At 56.0% G+C, this 24,629-nt stretch overlaps 8 protein-coding genes across 8 annotated transcripts; 3 read left to right on the top strand and 5 right to left on the bottom strand.

The window, feature by feature from the left end:
- Positions 1-294: 294 nt before the first annotated feature.
- KVR01_005528 (uncharacterized protein) lies at positions 295-1,374 on the bottom strand (the record flags this gene model as incomplete). Its single annotated transcript, XM_044790330.1, has 2 exons — positions 1,167-1,374; positions 295-1,100 (listed from the first exon to the last, which is right to left on the bottom strand). The coding sequence occupies exons 1-2, from the start codon at positions 1,195-1,197 to the stop codon at positions 295-297; spliced, it is 837 nt and encodes a 278-aa protein (XP_044645973.1). The 5' UTR covers positions 1,198-1,374.
- A 1,535-nt stretch (positions 1,375-2,909) lies between these two features.
- On the top strand, positions 2,910-4,502 carry KVR01_005253 (uncharacterized protein). Its single transcript, XM_044785377.1, has 2 exons — positions 2,910-3,866; positions 4,278-4,502. The coding sequence occupies exons 1-2, from the start codon at positions 3,097-3,099 to the stop codon at positions 4,327-4,329; spliced, it is 822 nt and encodes a 273-aa protein (XP_044645698.1). The 5' UTR covers positions 2,910-3,096; the 3' UTR covers positions 4,330-4,502.
- A 1,191-nt stretch (positions 4,503-5,693) lies between these two features.
- Positions 5,694-10,267, top strand: KVR01_005400 (uncharacterized protein). The gene is made up of 2 exons (XM_044793620.1): positions 5,694-7,285; positions 7,365-10,267. The coding sequence occupies exons 1-2, from the start codon at positions 5,984-5,986 to the stop codon at positions 8,265-8,267; spliced, it is 2,205 nt and encodes a 734-aa protein (XP_044645845.1). The 5' UTR covers positions 5,694-5,983; the 3' UTR covers positions 8,268-10,267.
- Positions 9,089-9,979, bottom strand: KVR01_005600 (uncharacterized protein; the record flags this gene model as incomplete). The annotated part of the gene is made up of 2 exons (XM_044791504.1): positions 9,089-9,295; positions 9,599-9,979. 2 exons carry the CDS (start codon positions 9,977-9,979, stop codon positions 9,089-9,091), a joined length of 588 nt encoding a protein of 195 aa, XP_044646045.1.
- Positions 10,268-10,437: 170 nt separating the features above from the next.
- Positions 10,438-12,662, bottom strand: KVR01_005170 (uncharacterized protein). The gene is made up of 2 exons (XM_044787322.1): positions 11,163-12,662; positions 10,438-11,086 (listed from the first exon to the last, which is right to left on the bottom strand). Exons 1-2 carry the CDS (start codon positions 11,916-11,918, stop codon positions 10,610-10,612), a joined length of 1,233 nt encoding a protein of 410 aa, XP_044645615.1. The 5' UTR covers positions 11,919-12,662; the 3' UTR covers positions 10,438-10,609.
- A 2,167-nt stretch (positions 12,663-14,829) lies between these two features.
- On the bottom strand, positions 14,830-18,044 carry KVR01_005154 (uncharacterized protein). The gene is made up of 6 exons (XM_044791092.1): positions 17,074-18,044; positions 16,988-17,014; positions 16,811-16,926; positions 15,856-16,745; positions 15,664-15,791; positions 14,830-15,607 (listed from the first exon to the last, which is right to left on the bottom strand). Exons 1-6 carry the CDS (start codon positions 17,162-17,164, stop codon positions 15,573-15,575), a joined length of 1,287 nt encoding a protein of 428 aa, XP_044645599.1. The 5' UTR covers positions 17,165-18,044; the 3' UTR covers positions 14,830-15,572.
- Positions 18,045-20,441: 2,397 nt separating this feature from the next.
- On the bottom strand, positions 20,442-20,597 carry KVR01_005502 (uncharacterized protein; the record flags this gene model as incomplete). The annotated part of the gene is made up of 1 exon (XM_044787956.1): positions 20,442-20,597. The coding sequence occupies one exon, from the start codon at positions 20,595-20,597 to the stop codon at positions 20,442-20,444; it is 156 nt and encodes a 51-aa protein (XP_044645947.1).
- On the top strand, positions 20,551-23,551 carry KVR01_005648 (uncharacterized protein). Its single transcript, XM_044791606.1, has 7 exons — positions 20,551-21,224; positions 21,471-22,009; positions 22,082-22,108; positions 22,171-22,248; positions 22,310-22,469; positions 22,539-22,858; positions 22,920-23,551. Exons 1-7 carry the CDS (start codon positions 21,143-21,145, stop codon positions 23,235-23,237), a joined length of 1,524 nt encoding a protein of 507 aa, XP_044646093.1. The 5' UTR covers positions 20,551-21,142; the 3' UTR covers positions 23,238-23,551.
- The last annotated feature ends 1,078 nt before the right edge of the window (positions 23,552-24,629 follow it).

The following is a 24,629-nucleotide window of genomic DNA, read 5'->3' as shown; positions in this document are numbered from 1 at the left end:
CTTCTATTCCGTATACGTCCGAGGACATACATGGCGCCTTTATACGGTGGTAAGCACTCAAGACCCAGCGCTTGGAAAGAATACGATGCCGATAACAATAGTTATAATACGATAGATTCCGAATGTATGCCTCCGCAAGTCATACTGTGCACCATATCAACATGAAACCTATTGCAAAAAAGTCGATCCCCATTCTCTTCTCTACAATCTTTTCCATCGCAGGAACTGGTTTCTACTCATATGGACGACTCCCACAGCCAACGACCTATTCCCATCCTACGTTACGCCGCTGGTCTACGCCTGCACTTTGATTGCACCCGCACTCGATTCGAGTGTCTCCTCCTCAGCAAACGACACATCCGGCAGTGGGATCTTCTGATATCCGCCCTTGACCCACTCTCTCTCTGCAAATTCCCTCAAAGCCCTGTGCTCCTCCTTGGACAGAATCTTTTCATCAGGCCTCCTGGCCCTGCTCTCCGGCAACTCCACCAACGTGGCGTCTTCGTCACTGTCGCCCTCCGCAAAGGTGAAGCTCCGGAACTCGCAGTTTCGCCACCCTGTGCCCGCAGCACCGCCCGTACCGTTCCACTCTCCCGTCACGTAGTGGAGGAAGCCCCCGTGCGTCGAGACGACGATGTGACAGTCCCTGCCACCACCCGGATTCTGCCTCACCCAGTCCCTGCCAAACTGGCACAGGAAGCGCCGCGTCTCCCTGGCACGCGCGTCTATGACATCGCAGTGCGGGCCCCACTTCCCCGTGTTCGAGTTCCAGTTGTCGTCGAGGAGGCTGAGGTCGACCTTGCCGCCGAACTCGTGCGACAGCTCCGAGATGCTCGAGCCGGTGTCGCACGGGTAGTCGCTGAACTCCTGGGCGGAGGGGAGGGCGAGGACGGTGAGGCCCCGCTCGACGGAGCTGGGGAAGGAGAGGAGGCAGGTGTAAAGGGCGCGGCGGATGGGCGAGGACATGAGGTGCGTTATCTGGGAGTGATATGGGAAGCTTTGGGCGAGTGCTTCGCACTGTGTGACTCCGAGAGGTGTCAGGTCCGGGTCCGGGATCTGGAGGCGGTTCTCCGTCGGGACATTGTGATGACCTTGTGCGTCTATATTACGGGGTCAAGTTAGAATGGGTAAGAAGGAGGTATACGGCTTGTGATTGGAGTACTCACGGCGGACAAAATGAACTATAACCTTTTGCATTTTGAGATGAAGGCTGAGTCGCCCTGAATTATCACTAGCAGAGAAAGAGAAGTGGCGAGAAAAGGGCTGAGTGAGAGCAAGACAACAAGTCCCCAAGTGAGATTTCGCTGGCAGCAAAGGCGAAACTTAATTCGGACCTTGGAAGGAATATGAATGGGTAATCTAGCACACTTTGAGGCTCTCGAGCAACGGGCGCTACTTAAGGTGAGATAAAGACAAGAGTGAATGGAAGAGATAAAGGAGCCCAAATGCTATCATTACGAGCACAGAATTTTAGGTGACTAATGTCATGCCTATAGTGGGTACCTACGATCGTGTTACCGAAAATCTGCGATAGCTTCAAACCAGGTCAGTGTTCCGCGGGCGCATCCATTATCAACACTCACGGCACGAGGCTCCGACTGTGGAGACATCGGAATTCTCGTGGGTCTCGTTCCATAAATCTTGCTCCCAAGACACGTCGACTTCGCACAAGCCAGAATATAATGATCCAAGCTGCTCGTTCCCCGTGCTTATCATATTTCGCTCCCTCGGCACTATCGTACTAGGCGAGGATGGCGAACAGGTTATGTTGCTAAAATATGATGTGTGTCTGTGGACTTTTAGATACCTAGGTATCCTGTTCCAATCAGAAGCCGCCTTGCCAGAGCCATCAAGGTAATGAGTGCAACACCTCATACCTAGGCTGTTGCGGCTTCACCCACCCTCAGGAAGTGCTCGTTTACTAACCAACGGGATGTGGTGCAGGTGGAGCGTCTGCTGCATAAAAAGAAGTATCAAGTTTGACCCGAGTTGTACCTACATGAAGTACAATACTGCACGATCCACTCGAGAGGATCAACGGGCAATATTTACCGTACATATCCTGTGGAGTAAGAAGATAACAGTGCCTCTTTGAGAGGCTTGTAGCGCGTTTAGTCGTGTCACGATCACCTGAGCCTGCTCTTCATTAGCGGGGTCAGCCTCAAGTGCTATGCAGCCTTGACTTCGGATGAGCCAGCCCATCTGTCGATTCGGCGCCCGGAAACCTCGGGAGGATTCAAATGCTGTGGGCCGCATCCACTCGACGCAACGGAGCGCGACGCGACACGACTTCCTCACGATTTCAGCTTTATCTTTTCACTTGCAGTTGGTGGATTCAGAGTTGCAGAGACATTGGCTTGTCTTCTGCAGTCCGAAAAATTTTTCGTCGCAAAACCATGGAGCTCAAACCAGGCATATATTGTCCGCGGATGTCAAGTCCACCGGCGGGAATATCTGTGGCTTCGAACCATACTCGTAAATGGCGGCGGCGGCATTGCTCAGAGGAGAACAGACCACCAACATGTTGAGTGCCTAGACTATACTTGAACAGCAAGCGCTGATAGCTGTGCAATAAAAATTTGAGGGCGGGGCGTAATAATTTCCCAGGACTCGGAATAGAAAGATGTTGGAGACCAGTGAGGCGAATACGTAGAAAGGCTTCAAAGTATATTCTTTACGTGCATCTCCTTGAAGCAGACAAAAATTGAAGTCCTTCGCGACCACCCGCTATCGGGCAATTATGCGAAGAGCCCCGGGCAGAAGTGACCAGTCAACATGTTGGCTGGGACTACCTAGGTACATCGCATACCGGTTTGAAGCTAACGGCGAGTGCTTACGAGGGATACATCGACTGAGATGGTGCCCGAATGGCCGTGGCTCATGCAGCTAACCACCCTTTGTTGAGCATGGCTTCACAAGGCTTTTCCACGTTTACCGTAACTATCCCAAACGTCTAATACATAAAGGCCGCCCTGCGTTCTGTAGTTGTTTCCCTCAAGCCCCAGCGCATGCACTTTACCTTCACCATCATCCCCAACATCCAAATACTGGGTTCCCCTTTTACAAACCTCTCCTCACAAATAAGTACACCCCAAGATGTCTCCCGTCACTTTCCCCTCAACCATCGAGGTCTCTCTCCATGACCTCGCCAAGATGATTGACCACTCCCTCCTTCATCCCACCATGACGGACGAGATCCTGGCGGAGGGCTACGCCATCTCCAAGAAGTACAACGTCGCCACAGCCTGCGTCAAGCCTTATGCAATCCCCGGTGCAGTCGCCGCCCTCAAGGGCACCGACGTCAAGGTCTGCCCCGTAATCGGGTTCCCCCACGGGAACAGCACCGCCGAGGTCAAGGTCTTCGAGGCCCGGCGCGCCGCCGAGCAGGGCGGCGCCGAGATCGACATGGTCATCAACATCGGCAAGGCCCTCGGGGGGCAGTGGGACTACGTCAGGGCGGAGATCCAGGCCGTCAACGCGGCGGTCGTCGCCGCGGGCGCGGTGCTCAAGGTCATCTTTGAGAACGACTTCCTTGGCGAGCAGGAGATCATCAAGCTGTGCGGGATCTGCAGCGAGCTGGACGTGGCCTTTGTCAAGACGAGCACGGGCTACGGCATGGTGAAGCAAAAGGACGGCTCCTACAACTACAGGGGCGCGACGTATGAGCACCTGAAGCTCATGAGGGAGCACTGCAAGCCGAGTGTGCAGATCAAGGCGGCGGGTGGCGTGCGCACGCTGGATGATCTGTTGAGGGTCAGGAGTCTGGGTGTCAGTCGGATCGGGGCCACGGCTACTGAGGCCATTTTGGAGGAAGCCAAGTCGAGAGGCATTGGTGCTGAGAGGATGACTGTCAAAGTTCAGTCTTTGTAAGTTCTTGATTACCCTCGTGCCCATTTCAAAACTTGCTCTCGAGGGTGATAAGCGGTTTTGCTTTTAACCTGTACACATAAATAGAGCTATAGACAGTCCCTTGACAAAGTGGTAAGCACTCAAAGACCCAGTATTAGATATGAGAACGGATATTCGCACAGGAAAAAACGGCTGGTACACAGGTACAATATTTCCTCCAGGGCTGCAGCCAATCAGAGGGCTTTATTCAACCACCCTGACTACACACACCACCCACACAAAGTGCTTTTTATACTCCCTACGCAGACCTACTAATTCTCCTTCACCCATTAAACAAAACTCCCTCACCAGGAGCCCTCCTCGCTAGAAGCTCTATATGAGGGCTTGTAGGACTATCAACCAGCTAACACAGGTTGACTTGACTATAGAGGACCTCGTCGGCGACGAGAAGGAGACCTAGGAGGATATTATGGTGCTTAGGGACTCGCCAGAGCGCCCTAGGCGACAAGAAAAGAAGTAGCAAACCACCAGACCAGAAGCGATAATAGGAGGATTAGAAATTGAGGGCTAATAAGGATATGTATAGTCAATTAGTGTAAATTTATATTTTATATAGTAAGTAGGTAGTGTAAATTAAGGTCGGCACACCAGGGGGCATTTGTACCTATGTACCAGCCGTTTTTTCCTGTGTGAATATCCGTTCTCTTAGATATCATATAATACCGATAACCATAGGTTTGAAAACACACCTCAAGTGATCCCCAATGTGATACTCGCTTTCCATTTTCAAAGTTTAGAATTAGATTGACTATACTGAGCTCGTTCTTCTTTGTTACGTAGTGATGTGCCGGTCAATATATTATGTGGAGTTTGGGAGCACACAACATACCTAGGTACTTGTCTATATAAGAGGTTCCTTCTTAAGACTCTGTCACAGTCATATATAATGTACATTGCTTTTTTCACCATTTCCCCTTTTCCCTCCCTCCTTTCCTTGTCTTACACCCTACACTACCCATAATTAAGCACATATTCACCTAGACTACTAGCCTTAATCAACAATTTTGTGTCCCATGGTACCTTTTTAATATCCCAGGCCCTCTTTTTTAACCTCTTGCACCCTGTGTTAGGGCCATGGGCTGATCGCCTGCAGGACCAACTAGTCGGTCTGTGCACTCTGCTCATCTTATCAGCCCAAGTGGCCTTCATACGTCACGCGCCGGATTGCAGCTTCGCAGCTTCCTCCCTACTATTCCTTAGGCAACCATAGCTTTAAATCAATAATTCCTCACAGAGAATTTGAGCCAGTCTCTTTTGCCATCAATGGTGAGGACCATCTCACCCTGCACCACCCACAGTCAAGCATATCTTCACCTAGACTGCTGCCTACTGCATGACCAGCCTGTCCTTTAACTTTGGAAGTTTAAATGTTGTATCCATCTTTACTGAATTTAAGAATAAAGGCAGTTCACTCCACTAAAGTGCCTTTGGTGAAGGTTATTGAACATTGAGTAATGACAACTATTGGTCTGATATTCCTACATCCTAATCACCACGCCCATGATTTCATGAACAATCAGCTGCCTTGCCTCGTGCTAACGGGATGCAGCCGGGACTGCCACCTGGAATGGCCTCCCCCGTATGTATATCTGTGGTGTAGGAATCATAGCCCGACCAGACCAGTCAATTCGGGAGTTTTCTGGTGGTTCAAGGACCAGGGTCTGAGCATGCGGAGATTGCACACGGCCGAGCCATTGGCCAGGCCCGTCTCGGCACCGGGACTTGGGCTGTGCCTTCTCCTCATCACCTCTCCACTCCCACTTAGCTGCCATGCAGGGGGCCCTAGCCGCCCTTCCGCCCTGCCGCCCCTCCTCTCGTGAACCGGGCTGGTACAGTCTGCCAGTCTGCCCAACTACCTCTGCCAGGTACCTTATTAGCCTTCCCATGACCCATTCGAAAGCTTGTGCCGGCCATGTAGGACTCACCTCCTCCCTGGAGACAATGCCGGGATATCTTCAGATCTTCAGCACCCACGACTGTTCAGACACTTCGCCAGCACCAGCATCATCCGGCACAGGCACCAGCGCAAAGAGGGGCTCTGACACGCACCTTGCGTGTCCCAGCTCCGTCCGGCATGGCCCACCGGCCGCTCCTACCGCACACGCCCGTTGTGGAGTATGACGAGGTTGCCGTGATGTCGGACATAGGGGACGACGTCGCCTTCGCCGTGGACATGGACAGTCATGTTGGGCCGGAAGAGGCTGCTGCTGTGGGCAGGACCCCTGGCGGGAGGCACCACTACCGCTCGCTCTCCGACGGCGGCGGCACACCACAGAAGTTCACGCCGGCCCAGCTCGCCGAACAGGCCCGGCGCACCTCAAAGGATGACAGCACCATCTCGCTGCCTCTGCGCGACTCCTTTTCCGCCTCCAACTCGCCCTCCGTACCCCTGGCCCTCCCCGTCACTCCTCACCGATCAGAGTTCCCTGCGCGCTGCCTCTCCCTGCAGATGCCACCCCAGGCCTCGACCCCTCCGTCCCAGCAACACCAACAACAGCCACACCAGACCCAGCACCAGAACCAGAACCAGACCCAGACCCAGAACCACCAGCAGTTCAACCAGCCCGGCTCAAAGCCCGCCCCGCTGTCTCCCAAGCTCGACCACTCCCAGATATACTCGTCACCCACCAACATCCTGCCCCGCCGCTCCAGGGGTCTCGACTTCTCTCGTGCTGCCACCAGCCTCCACCACACCACCATCGCAGAGCAGTCGTCGCCCGACTCGTCGCCCACCGTCGGCGGCCGGGCCATGAACATACCCAGCAGGAGAACGGGCGACTTCGGCGCACCAGAGCAGACCTCCAATTCGCTCTGGTCTATGATGGGCAACCACGAGCGTTTCCACATCTCGAGTTCCGTGGGGAGCGCCGCAAACATAGTCTCCGACTCCTCCACAAGCTCCGACGAGGACGACATCATGGACGAGGACATGGACGAGCCCTACCTGATGACACCCCAGGCCGTCAAGAGCAACCCACACGCGGCACAAGCCGGCTCTGCTTGGCCAGCGGGGGTGGGGTCGCCAGCTGTCAACAGCCTCTTGTCCTTCCAGCAGCGACAGCGGCCTCGCAAACAACAAAAGAAGAAAGAGCGCGGCCCTTTTGGCATGGGTTGCCCCCCAACCCCATCAGCCGCCAACCTCTCCCGGTCCCCTCCTACAAACCCAATACCCTACGGCAACATGGCCAAGGAAATGAGTTCGTCACATGCCCGTCGTGAGAGCATCAGCTGGGCCGCCAACCAATTGAATATCGCGGGCAGTGATAGTGAGGACAGTCCCAAGACCGGCGTCAACGTGGACGGCGTGCTGGGCCCCGGCGCAGATCCTCAAAACAGGGTCGTGAGGCGCGCTGTCACTCGGCGGAGCAATCTCCTGGTATGCACCCACCCATCTCGTCAATGCTGCCCCTGTCCCCTGCCACTTTCGCTCAGGCTATTGACTGACATGTGAGCAGCCAAAGTCCAAGAATTTCGCCCGCATAAAGGCTGCGCTTGCTGAAGAAGGCGCACCTGTCGAGTCCGAGTTCAGACGGGAATCAGAGGTCATCCGTCAGGTGCGAGAAGATATAGACTTCGACCCACCCCGCCAGGCTCAACAGCCCGCGTCTGTCGCCGCCACAACGCAGTCAAGCCCCAGCATGCCAATACAGGACTCGCTCGAGGACGCAGTCGACGATGCGATGATGGTGGACTCGAACGCCCTGGGGCTTTCGGGCAGCCTCAAGAACCAAGCGCATAGAAATTCCAAGGGAAGGATGTTCTGGGAGAACTTCTCGGAGACAAGCAGTGTGGGCGGCTCGAGGACGACCCCGCCTCCCCCAGGCCCACCACGTGGCTCCTCGTCGGGGATGAGTCTGGACGACATGAACATGGACTCGCCCTTTGCCAACTCCGGACAAGGAGGCAGCAACGGCGGCTTCATGTTCCCCATGAACACGACGCCCAGCTCGGGAAATGACACCCCCCAGCCCAGCGGCTCTTCCTCCATGCCAACGACCGAGCAACCGCTACCGCCGTCAGTGGCGGACGTCACGCGCCGGCTGACGAAACGCCGCCGCGACGATGACCTCGACCCGGTCAGCTTCAAGCGCCGCGCCGTGTCGCCGGGTATGAGCGTTCAGGGATCTCCCATCATGCAGAGCCCCATGCAGCACGCGCCCTGGGGGTCGAGGCCCGGCAGCAACGGAGGTGACCGTGGTGGGCGGAACGACACCCCGAACAGCGAGACCAGCGGAAGCGGCAATGGTAACGGCAACGGCAGCGGCAACGGCGGCGATAAGACGCGAGCTAAGGGCCGGATAGGTTTCCAGGGTATGGTGGACACTAATGATGGCATCACGAGGCTAAGTATCGAGTGAGGCACCAAGTGGGAAAGGGCCGGGGGAGCGGGCAAGCGGGCAAGCAGGAGGCTTCGCCAGGCTGCCGACTTTGGGGACGACTTGACATGATCAGTGGCAAGGCCACGCACAACAGAAGAATTTGGATCCTGGCCATCCACCTTTCTTTCCTTTTGATGGAAGGAGGCCATGAATCAGCACAGCATTCAAGCGGCGTTCGCAGGGTGCAAAAGGGGATCGTTCCCGACTCGGGACCAACAGGAAGTGGCCTTGCGCAGCGGAGGCGCACGAGGCGGATTCCACTTCAAGAGCTTACGGATGTGATTAGCATTATAAGGGGTTGATTATCTAGCACGCCCCTAGGATGGCGTCTCGTTCTCGTTTCTTCATCGCCGGCCCCCTTGGTAGGCGCATTGTACATTGACCGTTGTATTCAAACATCATATTCATAGCAAGATGGTCAAGACGACCCTGCTGGCGTCGCTCAACATGCGGCTCGTGATGTGCACGTTTCCAAACCCTACCACGACGCGTTGTCTCGTCCCGTCGTCTACCTGGGCATGGGCAGGCCGCGAGGCTTGCTCTTCATGACCTTGGCACAAGTTTTCCGTACCTTTCGTTGCCGGCGTAGTCCCTTGCGCGAACGGCGTCTCGTAGGATTACACACCGACCTGCCTCGAGCGCGCGCAGAATGGTTCTCAAAAGTCCATCTGGCCAGCCATATCCCCCCGACCGGAGCCGCAGAGAGCCGTAGGGCGGCCCCGGCCCCCGCCCCGACAAACAGACGTGTCCCGCACGATCGGATCGCAAACCCGCCAGCCCCCCCCCCCCGGGCACGGCCCTCACCCCACCACCCCCGTGAGGCCGTCCTCCGGGACGTCCAGCGCGCCCAGCTTGTCGTCCAGCCACCGCGCCAGCTCCTCCGCGTGCCGCCGCGTGGCCGCGACCCCGGCGGTCCCGGCGCCGAAGACGGTCGAGCTGGTGCTGGTCGTGGACATGCCCGTGGCGGCGCTGTGGATGCTGGCCGTCTCCGGGGGCGAGCCCAGCGGCTGGAACGCGGACGGTGGTGGCTGTGCTGTTGTTGATGTTGATGTTGATGTCGTCGTCGTCGATGTCGTCGGTGCTGGCGGCGGGGGGCTCGAGGCTGGCGTGTGGCCGTTTGCGCCGCCGGCCGAAGCGTCGTCTGCTGCTTGTGGGGGGCGGAGGCTCTGCTGTGACCCTCGCGGTGGGTGGTGTAGCTGGTGTAGTTGAGATGTCTGGCCGCCTTGATGCTGGTGCTGGTGCTGCTGCTGGTGCTGTGTCGCCGGCCTGCTCCCCTGCGCGTCGCTGCCGGCTGGCGGGCCCATGCACACGAAGAGCATGCCGCACCTCAGGCGCCGTATCACCAGCACCGTGCCGCTCTCGAGCTGGATGGTCACGGCCAGGGGCCCGTCGCTCTTGCTGGTGATGCTGCCCCCGCCGCGGCTGGCCCTCCTGGCCCTGCTGCCGGGCGGCAGGGCGGCGTCTATGGTATCCTGGTCGGCGCCGTTGCTGTGGATGGTGTATAGGCTCGCCGCGACGGTGCCGTGGGTGCGCAGGGTGACGACGGGGATGGGCGGCTGGGAGGCGTAGGCCAGGAGCTTGCCGTCGGGGGTGAGCAGCAGGAGGGTGGTTATTTGCGCGGAGAGGTTGAGCTGCAGGAAGGAGGTCAGGCGCTTGGTGAGGAGGAGCGGCGGGGGGCGTAGGTGCGCCATGTCTCGTCGCCGTGGGGCTCGGGTGCGCGTGTCCGATGGCGTCTGTCGGCGCTGATGTGCGTGGGAAGAAGGAGCGAGCTCGGGGTGAGGCGGTTCTATCGGGCTCGGGACTGCAGCTTCGGTACCCCTGGTGGCTTGCAGGCAATTTCGGCTGGTATGTGTAGCAGCTTGCGGGCAGAACAGAGAAACTCGGATGGCAATGGCAGTACAGCAGTGGTGGTTGCAGTGGTGGTTCGGGCAGGTGTGAGGAGGATCTGAGATGGCGTGGTCTGAACATGTGCTGGTGCGCGTGGGTGACAATCAACGGCTCTTCTGGTTCACCACGGTACGAGACCACACCACACGTCGGATTAAGCTCAAATGCTGCAGGGTGACGGATAGACTAGCGCATCAGGTAGGGAGATGTACCACAGCAGCAGAACGCACCTAGGTACGTACCTACCCGAGCACATGGGGAGCTATTAAGTAAGTGTGGAGACATTGCGCGCTACGTACTGTACTTGTGTACAAGGTACCTAAGTATTCTAAGTCATTTGGTCTCTTCTCTCCCTTGGACCCGTTTGCACACCACAATGCCGCTTCCAACCCAACACATGAGATCAACCACCCAGCCACTGCCTCAGCCCGTGGCTAAGAAGGCGGCGGGGTCGGAACGGGAGGCACGGCTTGCCTGGGCTGCGGGTTGAGGTTGTCCATGGTCCAGCGGTGGGAGCTCAGCTGGCCCTGGCTCGCCAGCAACTCCTCGTCGGCACGGATCCTCTCGTCCTCATTAAACTGGCGCCGCCAACCGTCATCCAGCAAGTCGCGGTGCAGCTTCCCGTCGGGCGTATCCCGCTTCCACTGCAGGTACAGGCTCCGCGCCTGTATGTACAGTGTCGACGTCAGGTCCTCAGCGCGCGCACAGAGCCCGCGGTGGTTGCCCAGGAAAAATGACACCATACTCCTCAGCCCAGCCGAGTATGCAGTCAGCGTGTCCATCTCAGCCTGTACATTGAACGCCGGCTGTTGGTCGTCTTCCGGGTCCGGCACGTCCCTCGTCGACATCATCTTGTACACGATCCGCGCCAGCTGGTACAGCTCCGTGGCCTTGGTGTACGGCCGTTTGTCCTGCCCACCGCCGCCGCCACACTGGTCAGCTCGCTACGCCCACCAACAATTGCTGTGAGTGGCCTGCTTGACTTACCGCCTCGATGGTAGACATGTCCTCCCACAGGTTCTCGCGCAGTGTGTCCAGCCTCTCGTCACCCCGGGTAGAGCTGATCACTTGCCCGCTAAAGTTGCTGTTGACGTGGCCCGATACGGCGCAGGCGCTATAATTCCCCAGCTTACAGAGCCCGTACGACTCGGTCCCCTTTGGATGCTTGAAGAAGATGTACTCGGGCTGGATGTTCCTGTGCAGGATCGGCAGCCAGTCGGGGTCTGAGAACCAGTCGCGCGCTCTTCGTCGCCCGTTCGGCCCCTCGATCGACGAGTCGTCGCGGTGGCCCTCGTGAAGCCAGCTGAGCGCGCTCATCACGCTGAGCAGCACGTGCCAGCACAAGCCTTCTGGCAGATACTGCGTCACCACCTGGCTGTCGGGCGACGCCGTCCTGGGCACCACCTGGTGGTGCCTGAACAGGTTCTGCAGCGTGCCAGCCTCGCAGAAGTCCCATAGGAGCATTCGCTGCGCCGACACCGCCGTCGCCGTCCCTCGCCCGCACACCACGTTGTCCGCCACCGTGTCGGTGTAGTTGATCAGATTTGGATGGTTCAGCAGGCTGCCGAGCGCCCCCTTGGTGCCGCGCTCGAGCAGCCCAGTGAAGGCCGGGTCCACCGTGCTGGCGTCCCACTTGGTGCCGAGGAACTGCTCATTGTCGGACAGCCGGCTGACGACGTAGACGTTGTCATCGATCTTCTTCTCCGCCCTGTAGTCGTGCCTTTGCTGGAAGATGGGTGCCATGCTGCTTGTTCGCGTGGTAACGTGTCGACGCCCTTTTTGGTGTCAGCGTGATGGCACAGACGTCGAGGGCCAGTTCGGAGCGCAATCAAAGGATGTGGCAAAGGTCATGTCGTGTTCTCTGCGAGGCCTCGTGGGGTCCAGGAAGTCAAGGTCGGTCTCTTCATTGTTCCCGCCTGGAATGCTCCTTTGGATCATTTCCCGGTGCCGTCCCTTTATCCCGCCACATACAGCCAGATCCCGCCCACGTCCAACCAGGCTCGGTCAGTAAACACCATCGATCCCGAATCCGGGTTCCGTATTCAGTTCGCCATCTCTTTGACCCTGAGGGCATGCCCAGGTGGCGCTGGCAACAGCTTCCTTCTAATGTCATTCAAAGCGCCACCACGCCCCTCTGCCACAGGGAGAGTCGCTGGATCCGGCGATACGACAGAGCCATATCGAGTTTGCATTCGTACAGTCTCGAAGATAATGCGTCCGGGTAGCATCGCGCCGAGAGCGATACGCCGGCACGACTCGTGGCCACCTCAACGGCCGGTGGTCAAAGGCATCGAGAAGGTATTGCATCAGAGCGACGGAGGATCACTCAGACGCGATCAAAATGATTCCGTGCCAACTATTCTTATGCAAGACCAGTATAGATAGAGTCCCGGAGGATGGCCAGGGCCACAGGCATTGTCATCGGCCGCAGGCAAATAACCTTTGTGGACAGTGCAGCAGCGCTTTACGAATACGAACGATTTCCGCCGTTTCTCCAGAGGGAGTCTTCGAGGATCCCAGAAACGCATGCAAGATATGCGCGAGATACGCATGCGGATGCGACCTCGCCACAGATCCCAAATGCACGTAGTGCGGCTGCATGCATGTGCCTCTCTTTTGTGTCTTTGTCCTTTTGTATGACTACTCGCGCAGGTATGACATACACCGTCCGGGCCAAGCCTCATCCACTCAGCACATGCCCTGACGGCCGGACCAGCCACTGCAGCTCAAGATGTTACCCCAACAGGCCGACGTGTGCGCCTTGCGAAACCTACCACGAAGTTTCGAGAACACGGTTCAACCGCCCTCGTTTGGTTTGAATCATGTTGCGCAGCCGGTGAACGAGCGCCTGAACGAACCCTGATCTACTAGTTCGCTGGCCAAACATCGGCTCGGCCTGCTCCAGCGAGAGCGAGCTGTGGGGCGGCCGCCGTTGCTCGCTCTCGCTCTCGATAACATGGGGCTAAAACAAGCTCGCTCTCTCTCTTTTTTGGGGGGGCCTGTTTCTGTCTGATGTTGGAACCTGACAGGGGCGCCACCCCCGGATCGTCCACGAATTGCGTGTACCGCAGTACCTTGCGACAGACAAGTACTCTTGTCCTTCCTCTACACCATCTCTTTCATCTTATCTGATCTATCACGTGCATGAGGCTCATTTCTCTTCTTACATCATGATTCTTTTTTTGTTCTTGCAAAGTACCGTGTGGGTTTGTCCGGTGGGCTGGGTGTTTGATGTACGGAGTACACCAAGTACGTTTACTGTACTCGGCTCGATCCGAGACACTGCGGGTTCTCGCATGTGCAGTTGTTGTCGAACGCATGAAGCTATTGTCTTCTTCTCTGGTCTCGGTCGGCGAATTTTCTCACAGCCTGTCTCACTCACTCATTCACTGTGTGATAAGTGACCTTCTATCAGGCCATAACACTGCTTGTGCGAAAAGCCGACACACTGGCTTCGCCTCATAATCGTTCAACGCCTGACCGGCCCGCGGGATATTTTCCTTGTGTCTATACTGGCGTCTTGTGACAGGAAGCCGTCCACCTAGGTGGGTACTTCGGACAATTTCTCAAGTACCGGTGGCGCCCTACCCGTCAACCACTAACTGTACCACGGCATCAGCCTCAGCCGCCGTCATTATTATGCCTTACGCAGTAGCTCCAGTCAGTCAGTCCAGACCCAAATCTCGCCCGCGTCGCGGCCCTTTCTTAGCTCCCGCACGATATCAATCTCTGTCTCCAGGGGAGGTGGTGACCATCGCGGCGTCAGGGCCACAGAGTCAGAAGCGAAACATAAAACAGCCGTATTGGGCCCACGTAACCCCTTGCCTACCAGCCCCTCCAGCCCTTCCCGCCCGCCACCACCTCGTCCGGTCTGCCATCGTCCCGTGTAGATCCTTGACACCCCTCACGTTTCAGCGCAGAGCCGCCGACCTCATCCTCGCCCCGCCTGGATACCGCCCAATTGGCCGCGAGGCCTGGTCCCATCTCCTTCGCGCCTTGTCGCTCTGGTAATCGGATTTCATGTCTGTTGTCTTGGGTGTTCTCGCCAATCATCCTGCGCGTGGCCCCTCCCTCCTAGGTGACTTGTGGCAAGGAGGGAAACGGATGGGAAAGGGGACGAGGCTCAAAGGCGTTCAGACGATACCACCCACCGCTGGATGGGCGGGCGGCACTTGCGGACACCCTCCCCAACACGGGTCAACTGTACACGCGTCTCCCAGAAAGGTCCTAATTTTTTCAGATGAGGTAGGGGGTGGTCTGTTCCTGGATGCCTGCGCCCAGGTGGTTCCAATTGTAGTTTTTGGCTGAACATTGTCCGCCCATATGTCATCCCCATAACTCGCATCGGCTGTCAAAACTGGTGATTTTCTGGTTGCCCGCAGTGATCCCGTCCCATCTCAGTCAGCCTCGTTCCGCAGTGGTCAGCAAGCACAGGCTATTTTTGCTTTCGCTGGGTGCGCCTCGCCTGGAGGCTGGTTCCGGAGTCCGCAGACGTATTTTCAGAGGGCGCTTTGGTAGACTAATGGGGAAACTCTATATTCCGACAGGAGGTTTAACACTGCCTCGGAAGTCTCCAAACATCTCGGGGTGGCATACTTTCGCGCTTGGACACAGATGGGCGATTATGATGATCACTAGCAGCTCTCAGAAGTGGTTTTCTTTTGACGGTTTTGTGGCATTTTATGATATCATCTCCGTAGCAGTAACTATCTACTGTCCTATTATAGTACACTAATTTCTTTCCTGATGGGGAGAAATTAGAAGAATAATTCGTTCTGTGCTCGCTCTGACGCCCGGGCCGTAGAAACCGTATACCAGCAAAATAGAGAAATAGGAAAATCGTTGTCGCTTTGTCTCATGCCAGTTCCCAGATGCGCACCGCGGCCAAATTGTTCGAGACTGGCAATTGTGGTCCCCTTCCGTCTTCACCGCTGACTAACATGAAACACGCACCACACACCGTCCCTCGCGGCGAATGGAGGCAGTGTCCGCAAAGAGATTGGTAAACGAGTGTGTGGGATTTTCTTTGTCTGTGTTTCTGTCTGCGCCTGCTTCGCTCTCTGCTCTGGCCTGGAAACGGAAAGAGCGGTTAAAACATCATCCCGTTTGATTGCTTGGAACAGCAGAGAAAGCCAAAGCCGTGTGATGCGCTCGTACAAGTGTCTGGTGAGAAAACGAGGGAATGGTTTCTTCCCCGCTGGATCCGCCATGACGCCATTCGAAAGCGCGCCCTCCCATTTCTCATGGCCATGGATGGACGCGCCAAGCGGTCTCGGGCGATGGCTCGCAGTTTGGCGGATGTCGGGGCTTGACGCGTGGAGCGAAGCCGGCTCTTCGATACTTGGGCTGCAATGCTTCGGATGGCTTCGCTCGACTCGAAACTGGCGGGCTGTGCAATTAGGCGAAAGCACCAACGATAGACATGCCGGCAGCTGAGAATCCATGTTAGTTGCTTCCTCTAAATGGTTTTATACTTTGAAGCACATACCTCCCAAAAGGACGTAACAGAAAGCTGTGATCTTATCCTTCTTAGTGAGTGTGTGCTGGGCCTCCTCGGAAAGGAAGTCCTCGGCCAAAAGATCAACAGTGGCTGCGTAAAGCAAAAGACCGGAAGAACTGTGGGAAATTGTCAGACATGTCCGCCTTTTGGTATTGGGTACAGGGTGTGAGGGACGCGTACATGGAGTTGAAAATACCAACGATGATCAAACCGAAGGCGCTGTTGGGGTCGTAGGTGTTGCGAGTGATAAGACCGATGGCCTGTCCGATGGGTGCGGTGGTGCCGAAGGCAAAGACCAAGACCCAGGGACGGATGCTACCCTTTGCGTAGGGAACAGCAGCGATACGGGTACCCAGCCCAAGACCCTCGAACATCTGGTGGAACAGGATAGCAACCAGCAGGATAACGAAGCCTTCGATGGTGATAGAAACGGTCATGCCGACGAACACGGAGTGGAACAAGATACCACCCTCGAGCAGGGTGATGTTCATTGACATCTTCTTGTACGTCATCTCGTCGACAGGCAGGCCAGTCTCGACGTCAATGTACGGCGAGTCGATGAGGCCAACCGCGGGCTTGGGCATTTCGGAGACGTTGTAAGCAGGCTGGACGGAGACCTGAGGCTGCGAGCCCTTGAGGATGTTGACCATCTCCATGCGTTGGCGAACGTACTGCTCGTAGAAGACGACAAACCACGGGGGCATCTCCGACCGCGCAGCCAGCTCCTGGGCATCGTCTCCGAAGGGGTTCGGCTGCAGGCGCTCGAACCTCTCCTGGTCGGCATAGACTTGCTGCTGGACCTTCTTCTCGAAGGACACATCGGTCTCGAAGCTCTGGTGGTTGTACCGGGGCGGGCGCTCGGGCATGTTTGCCGGGCCGGGCGCACTGGTACCAAAGTTTCCGCCATGAGAGTGGGCCTGTCCACCCATCTTGTGGTTGAGAGTCATCTCGATAACGAAGAGAGCAAACAGCGCAGCCATCATGATGACACCGGTGATCGGAGGGTAAATGTCCGTGAAGAAGTCTGGAAGGCAGGGATCCATCAAGCTGGCAAACGCCGTGGGCAGCAGCTAGAGGGCCGGTCAGCGGGCGTCCTGATGAATCTTCCAAGATACCGTTGACAGCTACTACGTACGTGAACGAATGCTGTTGCGATCAAAACGCCTGTTCCAAAATGCTTGCATGCAAAAAACACCCTGGCCGGGATCTTAAGCCACTTGATCTTCTTCGCCACGACGGGAAAGCCCGCTCCTGCACGTCCGCGTCAGTATATTGTTGTCTCCGCTCCCCGAGGGGTTCCATGAACTCGTACCAAGACATGAGAAGAACAAAACCAAGACTGTTCCGCCTCGTTAGCCCGCCGAAACTATCCAAGTTGGTGTTCCATTTTCAACATACAGAGACCGATGACGTGCAATGGCAGGTCATACTCGCCAACCACCTCGCCACTGCCACAAGCGGGCTTCATGTTTGCCATTTCCTCGGCCATTTTCGATGTAGTCGGTCACCTGGACAGCTGATACACCAGGCTCGGAATTGAAAGTTAAGAAACGAAAAGCCGTCCGGCGACTGAGAAGGAAATAAAGGGTGAAGAGAGGAAAACAGACGAGAGGATTCAATCCCGACGTCGAAAGAAATAGATATAAAAGGGAAGGAAAGAAAGGACCGAAAGATCACGGACTTCTCAACATCAGGACAGACGATAACAAGTCCGCAGTGAAGAAGAGTATCATCGACCTTGGCACAATCAACCAGCCGGGTGTCTGAGTGTTTTAATACTCTTGTGACCCAAGCGTTCCGTGTCCAGGAATATGGACGACTTGGTATGGTAAGAGGAGCCGATGATTGAGGGCGGCGATCCTGCAGGTCAAGGCTCAACTTGCCACGGGAGATGAGAATAGAAACAAGAACTATGGTTCAATGTTGAGATGCCACGGCCATCTTGAAGCACTTGGTCCCAGATAAGCATGGCGATGAAGCCGCAAGTGCAATGCTCAGTACAGAGCCCCAGAGTGTTTCCAGCGATATTCCCGGTTGTGGCCAGGGGTGGTTCACAGGGTGGTACACCTTGGTACGTGTTTCGACGCATGGGCGGGATACGAGTGGCAGGTACCGCGGGGAGGTCACGCAGAGGTACTTGTGGGGTGTGGGCCGGGCGGCCGGAGACGGGTAGGTTTTACCTCTGTCCAGCATCCTTGATCGCCATCGGGCTGGGCTGGCTCAGGCCCAGGGCTCGTCAGCCATGACTGAGGTTGCTGGGTTGAAAGAGGCAAAGAGGCAGAGAGGGCGGCGGCGGCGGCCAAAAAGTGGACCACAAAGACGCGAAGGGCAAGAACATTGGGTCGGCTCCATCTGGGACGATGATCGACGGCCCGCCAAGGTGTTGAAGCATGTGCAAGTCGAACGGTGGTGCAGCCGTCACGCCGGGGTGGGACCCGGGCATTTTTCCCCCCTACCCCAGCGGAAAATAGGCACAGCGGCTCCATGCATGCTTTAGCTCCCGCGCCCGTAGCGTCAAACCACGGGCCATGTTCCCGCCGGCGTATTTCAAATCGCCATTGAAACAAGCACATGTCCATATCCGGCATTGAGTGCTGTCGTTTTTTGATATTGCGGCAGGAGCTCCACAGTCTTGCGCACAGTTTTCCGTGATGGGGTTCTCCGGGCATGGAAATGCGTAGCAGGACGTCGTGCTCCATGGTTCCGCGCCCGGCTGGAACTGGGTGACTGATTTGGCGACTGACTGGGCAGCTGGCCGAGTACCCAAGGCTGACCAAGGCGTCTCCTGAGCAGCTAGGGTTTGGGTCCAAGGGCTTAGGAGTCACGACGAACCACCTTGGCCGGGCCAAGTGGCACGGCGTTACCCAAGACCTCTTGAGGGTTCACGAGACAGGCCAAGTATAAGTGGTCTCCGTGTCCAACACCTCTACAGCAGAGGGTATAATTGCCTGCACCAAGGATGGCGTATCATGACGTCCGTTGGGGGCTGGCGGTGGAGACGGGCATTCTGAGCGGCGACCAGCCCATCAGCGCAATGCAGATCGCAGACGATAGACTTCAGCTGCAGGCCGCGAGCGGTACCCTTCGAGCCGATGAGCTGGTTTCGGCCGGGCAGGCCGGAGCACGGTGAGGGCCGCCCATGCTACAGTAGGAGCAGCAGCAACAGCAGCAGCAACAGCAGCAGTACTCCGTAGCAGCGGCAGCGGAGGCGAGTTAGGAGCCGGTGAGGACCACAAAAAGTCAGCCAAGGGCAGGACGAAGAGGGAGTGCCAAGAGTATGAGAAGGGGAGAGAACACGACAGGTAAAACAGATGTTGTTGCTGGGCACTACTTGGCAGACTTGGCATGACGATCTGGGAGCGCAGCCTTCTTAAAGCAAGTCGGGGCGCGGCCTGTGAGGATGCGCCGATTCGTAACAACCTAGCCGTCGCGGCACCAGACGATGAGGGCAGCAGCACCTTGGGGGGTGGGGCTGATCGCCAGCCTCGAGTCTCAGGTTGTTGAGCGTCGAGTGTCGAATGTGCGAGAGGCGAGTGCACGCTTGGATGTGTGCATGGCGAGGTCAGGGTCAGGCTGACGAAGCTGCAACACAACCCCTTGGCGGCGACAAGCGTCTGACAGACCCCAGACTTTGGGTGCATGGGCAGATGGGGTAGGTGACTGACTGACTGACTGACTGCACCTGCCTCCCTCCCTCCTGCCTGCCTGCCTGCCTGCCTGCACTCGATTCCAGCCCGTTTCAACCCCAGTCCCAAGTGAGAGCCTTGCGGGCGAGCTTGTTGCCAGCGATGTGGGGCATCCGGCCCAAATGTTCCTTTTTACGTCAGCAGAAACTTCGGCTCCTCCTTCCTCAGGAAGCTCCTCAGTAAGCTTCATCACCTCCCGCCCATCCCCGTTGCATATCAACATCGGATTCTCACACGACTCTGTGTATGTACCTTTGTACACGGTCCCACAGTACATGGCACTTGGGATGTGCACCTTCTTCTCATCCTATGTCGGCGGCCTTGGATCGACACTGAACAGTGTCATTGGGAACGGAAAGCAGCTGTCATAGCTGGCAGACATGCCATATATCATGTCCCTGGTGGTCGCCATCTCTTGGCCGTTCTTATCTTGCCGACGTCTGCTCCTCGCTCTCAGGACCAGATGCTCCCAAGCGCTCTTCGGTCTCTTCACATCCACAATGGCTGTGGGTGGGTGCCCTGGGTCATCATAATCATTGTAATCAAACAGCATCATACAGCATCATCGTTCCAATCTGGCCTCTGGCCTCGATGTGGTGATAGTCAGCCCTGGGCCAGACCTGTCCTCCTCTTGGCAGTCTGAGTTGGCCAACCTGCTTCCTCAGCGGCCCCAGCAGCACGTCTCCATCCCCCAGGACTTGGCTGTCTGGCTAAGCTTCGGTGCCCAGGTGCGCCCAGGTACGCCCAGGTGCTAGAACACCCCAAGCCCATGCCCCTGGGCCCAGCTAAGCTTCAGCAATCCCATCTTCATGTCCATCACGAAAATCTTCTTTTGTTTCTACCCGCCACAGCGCAGACAACCCGGCAGAGGACCGCAATGAGGTCTCACACAGCTCTCCCACGGCAGACAGTGCTCAGTGCTGCTCCGTGCCCGATGCAGCAGACTCGAGAAACCCATCTAAACTATGCCGTCTGGCCGTCCATCACTTCTCAGGCTTCTCGAGCTTCTCAGGCTTCTCAGGCTTCTCAAGCTTCTCAAGCGCGGCCTAGGCCAGCCCAGGCTAGCCAAGTCGGTATGTGTCAGTCCTGGGTCTCGGCAAAAGCTTCCGTGCTGCAGCTTGGGACGCCTCGCTCCCCGGCTCCAGCTACCCGGGCCGCACCACCGAATCGGGGTCGGTTCCAAGATATGCTTGGCCTCGAGCGCAGATCTTCAACAACACGTCTCTGCGCGCCCATGTCCTGCTCTGTGCCCTGTCTGCCTGTCCAGAGGACTGCGGTCGCTATCGTCCCGGGCCCCTTGACGTTACTATCTGCCACTCCCCTTTGCCCCTTCCTGTTAGAGGAGCCAGCACCATGTGTGTTCCACATGCCGAGCTTTGACGCCACCAGCCTCCGTGGTCCGCCCGCCCTCACTGCCTCCAGCGCCTTTTCCCGCTGCTATGGGCTCCTGTACACTATGCGCTGAGCGAGACCGAGCGGTATGAGGGGGGCTAAGTGGCCTCGAATTGTCGCTCCTCGCCCATTCTGCTGCACATTTCCGGTTTCTCTCAACGGATTTCTTTATACACCGATGCAGGGGCGACAAGCCTTTTCCCCCCTCCATTCACGAGTATTCGACAATCAATATATTCCTTGACCTCGCTGGATCTCGTTGCTGCATCGTTGCCTCTCAGAATACTACTAGACCTTTTTTTTGTTCGTTTCAAGCCCACTCGAAACATCCCCCATCGACACTCTCAGAGTCACTCAGAGTTGCCGTTGCGTGGCTGTCCCCTCCCACAATGTCCACCTCCGACAGGCCAGCAAGCCAGCCTCAAGGCGACGAGTCGAGAGGTACCGCGGGCACGACGGGTCCGGTTCAAGGTATGTGTGCTCTGTTATTCGCTGGCTCTCTACCCAGCTGTAAATGCCCTCCCGCGCGCAACAATTCCCCGATTATTGGGGGTCCGCTTTACGATCCCCAAGTCTCATCGTCGTCCCGGACCCGGCTCTGTTTCGAACACCCACACTTTGACCAATCCGGGGCCCCATTATTTTCAAGGTCATCTCAGTATGCCTCATAGTGCTCTCAACTAACTCTTGACCTTCTTGGTGCGCTCTGCGAAAAAGACAAGCATGATACTGGCGCACAACCGCTGTCCAGTCCACAGACCCCCGTGGCCTCTGGAGCTTCCAATGGGAAGAGGTCCATGCTGGACGTTGGTGATGAGAAGGCCCCGTTCACCTCAGAGCAGACTGTCGTCACCCAAGGAAAGGATGTCGGTGGTGATCGTGCGCCTGTGGCGGCCTCGGCCACGGAGGTCCCATACTTCCATGGCCCGGCCTCGTCGTCCAACAGGACCGGGTCAACTGCCTTTGACCCTGCCGACCCCTTGAACTATGGTCGCATGCGGAAAGACGATGTCTCCAAGGCTCAGATGAAGAAGGAGCACCCCACGGGGAACAAGAGGAAGCTTAGGAAGTACTACACACGGCAGAACGAGCTCATTGACCAGTTTCTGGGCGCTGGTGATGAGGAACGGGCCGGTATCGCCGAGGAAGTCAAGATGGGACCCAAGATCCGCTTCGCCGTCAACGCTTCTTTCGGTGTCAACTTTTGCCTCTTTGTTATCCAGCTGTATGCGGCTGTGTCGACGGGGTCGCTATCGGTATGCCACACCATACATAGCCGTGTCTCCATCAGCATACATCAACAACTGACACGCTTTGGTCTATCATAGCTGTTCGCTACCGCAGCTGATGCCTTCGTAAGTACATGGCCTGTTCTCCTGACCGCGACGATACTTCTTCTGACCAAGCTCCCGCCCAGATGGACCTGGTGTCTTCCTTCGTAATGTGGACGACGTCGAGAATGGCTGCCCGTCCCAGTATATACAAGTACCCTGTGGTAAGACAGACTGCCGTGACCAAAACCCGCCTGTCTCTTTTCATGCTTACAAAATGCACAGGGGCGGACCAGAATTGAGACAATAGGCATCATCTTGTTCTGCGCCCTGATGACTACTGTTGCCATCCAGCTGTTGGTCGAGTCCGGAAGGTCTCTTGGGGAAGGGCCGCAAGAGTCCAAGCAACTTCAGATCGTTCCGCTTGTCTGCGTGGCTTGTGCAAGTAAGAAGCAGCCTCCTAAGCCCCCGAACAACAACCTTGTAGTTGTGAAAATACTAACTGGTCGCGCAGTTGGTGCCAAGTCGACTTTGATGGTCTACTGCTTCTTCTTGCGGAAGTACCCCTCGGTCCACGTCTTTTTCATCGACCACCGCAACGACATTGTCGTCAACATTTTCGGCCTGATCATGTCCATCGTCGGTGACCGATTCGTGTGGTATCTTGATCCCATCGGCGCCATCTGCATTGCGTTGTTGATCTTGTTCTCGTGGGTGTCCAATGCCTTCGAGCAGGTGTGGCTCTTGGTCGGAAAGGGGGCTCCCAAAGAGTTCATCTCCAAGCTCGTTTACATGACCATAACCCATGATGAAAGGATCCTCAAGGTGGATACTGTGAGTATATGAGCCTGAGGAGTCATCAGTTGTGTCCTTGTGACTAACACCCAGCCTACAGTGCCGCGCCTACCACGCTGGCCAGAAGTATTACGTCGAGGTTGATGTCGTCATGGATGAGAAGACACCACTCAAGGTTTCCCATGATGTCAATCAGGAACTCCAGCGCAAGTTAGAAGGGCTGCAAGACGTCGAGCGGGCCTTTGTCCACGTCGACTACGAGCATGAACACGACATCGATCAGGAGCACAAGCCGCTCTACGAACCGAGGAAGCCGCGACGCACCCTGAAGGAGGTGCTCCTCTCGTTCAGGAAACAAACTAAGAAGGGAGAAACCGAGGCTCCCAGCGGTGGCGTATTGGGTGGCAGCACATCATGACAATGATAAAAGGTCGGAAGACGGGCATTGGAGTTTGAAGGGCTGTGTGTTGCAGGTGGTTTCGTTTCTGATCCCCATGCATATAAGACGTATGTGGCGCCTTTTCATATAGAGGGAACCGCTCCTCTGTGTTGCACTGAAGCCCTGGTGAAAGGCGGGTGTGCCGCAGTGTTACAGTGGGAAGTTTGGATACTGGGCAGCATTTGATTTTGTGTGATACCAACGCTCGCTGCATGTGCGGGATGGACGACCAAAAAGAAGACGGAACATTGGAACGCATAGACGGCCCCGGGGGCAGCCACATTATATGTTGGCGGAGATATTACGCTTGTGTGCTCCCACACTTGATAATTGTATTATGATCTTTCTTTCTTTCTACATGATCTGCTGCTCCAGAACACGCTCGCTCGTACCTGGCTCATCGAATGTGGGATACAGATGAGATTCTAAACTTCCCAGGATGCATGTGTTCCATCTCCCCCGGCGCGTGTCGAATCTCTGGTGACGAGGCCCTGATTTGTGGGTTCTTTTGGTTGAAAAGAATTTAAAATAATTAGTCGTTGGTATTCTAATTCGTGAGAAATGCTGGGTCCGACGAGTTTCATTTCAGCGTCACGACTACCTAGGGCTTGTTGAGAATTGGCGCAAGGCTGTCTGTGATGTTGATAACAAGGATTCTCGGGAAACATGAGAAATTGCTTCCAGTATGCTGAAGTAATCCTCGAGAACTAGACACTTATGGATGGATTCCAGAAAATTACGTCTATTGATTTATTGGTGCCGTACCAACTATTGTAGTCGATGGTGCCGTCGGGAGCGATTCTCCCTGAGTTAGCCTCATTTGTGCGGCTGTTATAAGGCTTAGGCCTTGTGACACAGACATCTTGTGTTCTCTCTATACTGTTATTGGTATTGTGTTTTTTAAAAGCTAGATCTTGAGAGTTTACCACTATACCTATGGAGGCGCCACATATGTTTTATATGTATGGGGATTGGAAACGAAACCACCTGGGCACTGAAATGATTCTGAGAATAACCTGAGTATTATTTCTACGTAGCGGCATGGAGACTGTACAATGGTGATTAGGGAGAAAAGCTATTTCATCAATTTCAAATAAATCTACCCACGTGCTCTTTGAGCGTTCACCAATGTGTGAAGGGACCGTATGCCTTCGAGATGCATATGTAAGAGAAACGAAACCATTTACCCGCATATCCCAGGTGGTTGAGAATTAGTTGGGTCGTCTTATTGAATCGAATCTCCATTTTGTATCAGAGTAGCGGCATCCTGTAGTTACATTCAATGTTTCTTTGTGACAATCTTCAAAACTCGCCATCAATTGGTATCTTCGTGACTCTGTACGCTGCCATGGTGAACTTATTTACTACTAG

The sequence above is a fragment of the Diaporthe batatas genome (assembly GCF_019321695.1).
Source record: "Diaporthe batatas strain CRI 302-4 chromosome Unknown Contig00005, whole genome shotgun sequence".
NCBI classification, from domain to species: Eukaryota; Fungi; Ascomycota; class Sordariomycetes; order Diaporthales; family Diaporthaceae; genus Diaporthe; species Diaporthe batatas.
The sequence above is the reverse complement of the archived record's forward strand: the minus strand, read 5'-3'. Positions and strand labels throughout refer to the sequence as shown.

Excerpts from the sequence above, each read along its gene's own strand:
- KVR01_005253 (XM_044785377.1), top strand. The coding sequence starts at position 3,097 with ATGTCTCCCGTCACTTTCCCCTCAACCATCGAGGTCTCTCTCCATGAC. Across the intron at positions 3,867-4,277 it reads ACTGTCAAAGTTCAGTCTTT|AGGACCTCGTCGGCGACGAG; the intron begins GTAAGTTCTTGA and ends ACTTGACTATAG.
- KVR01_005170 (XM_044787322.1), bottom strand. The coding sequence starts at position 11,918 with ATGGCACCCATCTTCCAGCAAAGGCACGACTACAGGGCGGAGAAGAAG. Across the intron at positions 11,087-11,162 it reads ACATGTCTACCATCGAGGCG|GACAAACGGCCGTACACCAA; the intron begins GTAAGTCAAGCA and ends GGCGGTGGGCAG.
- KVR01_005154 (XM_044791092.1), bottom strand. The coding sequence starts at position 17,164 with ATGGCCGAGGAAATGGCAAACATGAAGCCCGCTTGTGGCAGTGGCGAG. Across the intron at positions 16,927-16,987 it reads TTTGTTCTTCTCATGTCTTG|GAGCGGGCTTTCCCGTCGTG; the intron begins GTACGAGTTCAT and ends GCGGACGTGCAG. Across the intron at positions 16,746-16,810 it reads TCGCAACAGCATTCGTTCAC|CTGCTGCCCACGGCGTTTGC; the intron begins GTACGTAGTAGC and ends CCGGCCCTCTAG.
- KVR01_005648 (XM_044791606.1), top strand. The coding sequence starts at position 21,143 with ATGTCCACCTCCGACAGGCCAGCAAGCCAGCCTCAAGGCGACGAGTCG. Across the intron at positions 22,109-22,170 it reads CTACCGCAGCTGATGCCTTC|ATGGACCTGGTGTCTTCCTT; the intron begins GTAAGTACATGG and ends GCTCCCGCCCAG. Across the intron at positions 22,249-22,309 it reads GTATATACAAGTACCCTGTG|GGGCGGACCAGAATTGAGAC; the intron begins GTAAGACAGACT and ends CAAAATGCACAG.
- KVR01_005400 (XM_044793620.1), top strand. The coding sequence starts at position 5,984 with ATGGCCCACCGGCCGCTCCTACCGCACACGCCCGTTGTGGAGTATGAC. Across the intron at positions 7,286-7,364 it reads CTCGGCGGAGCAATCTCCTG|CCAAAGTCCAAGAATTTCGC; the intron begins GTATGCACCCAC and ends ACATGTGAGCAG.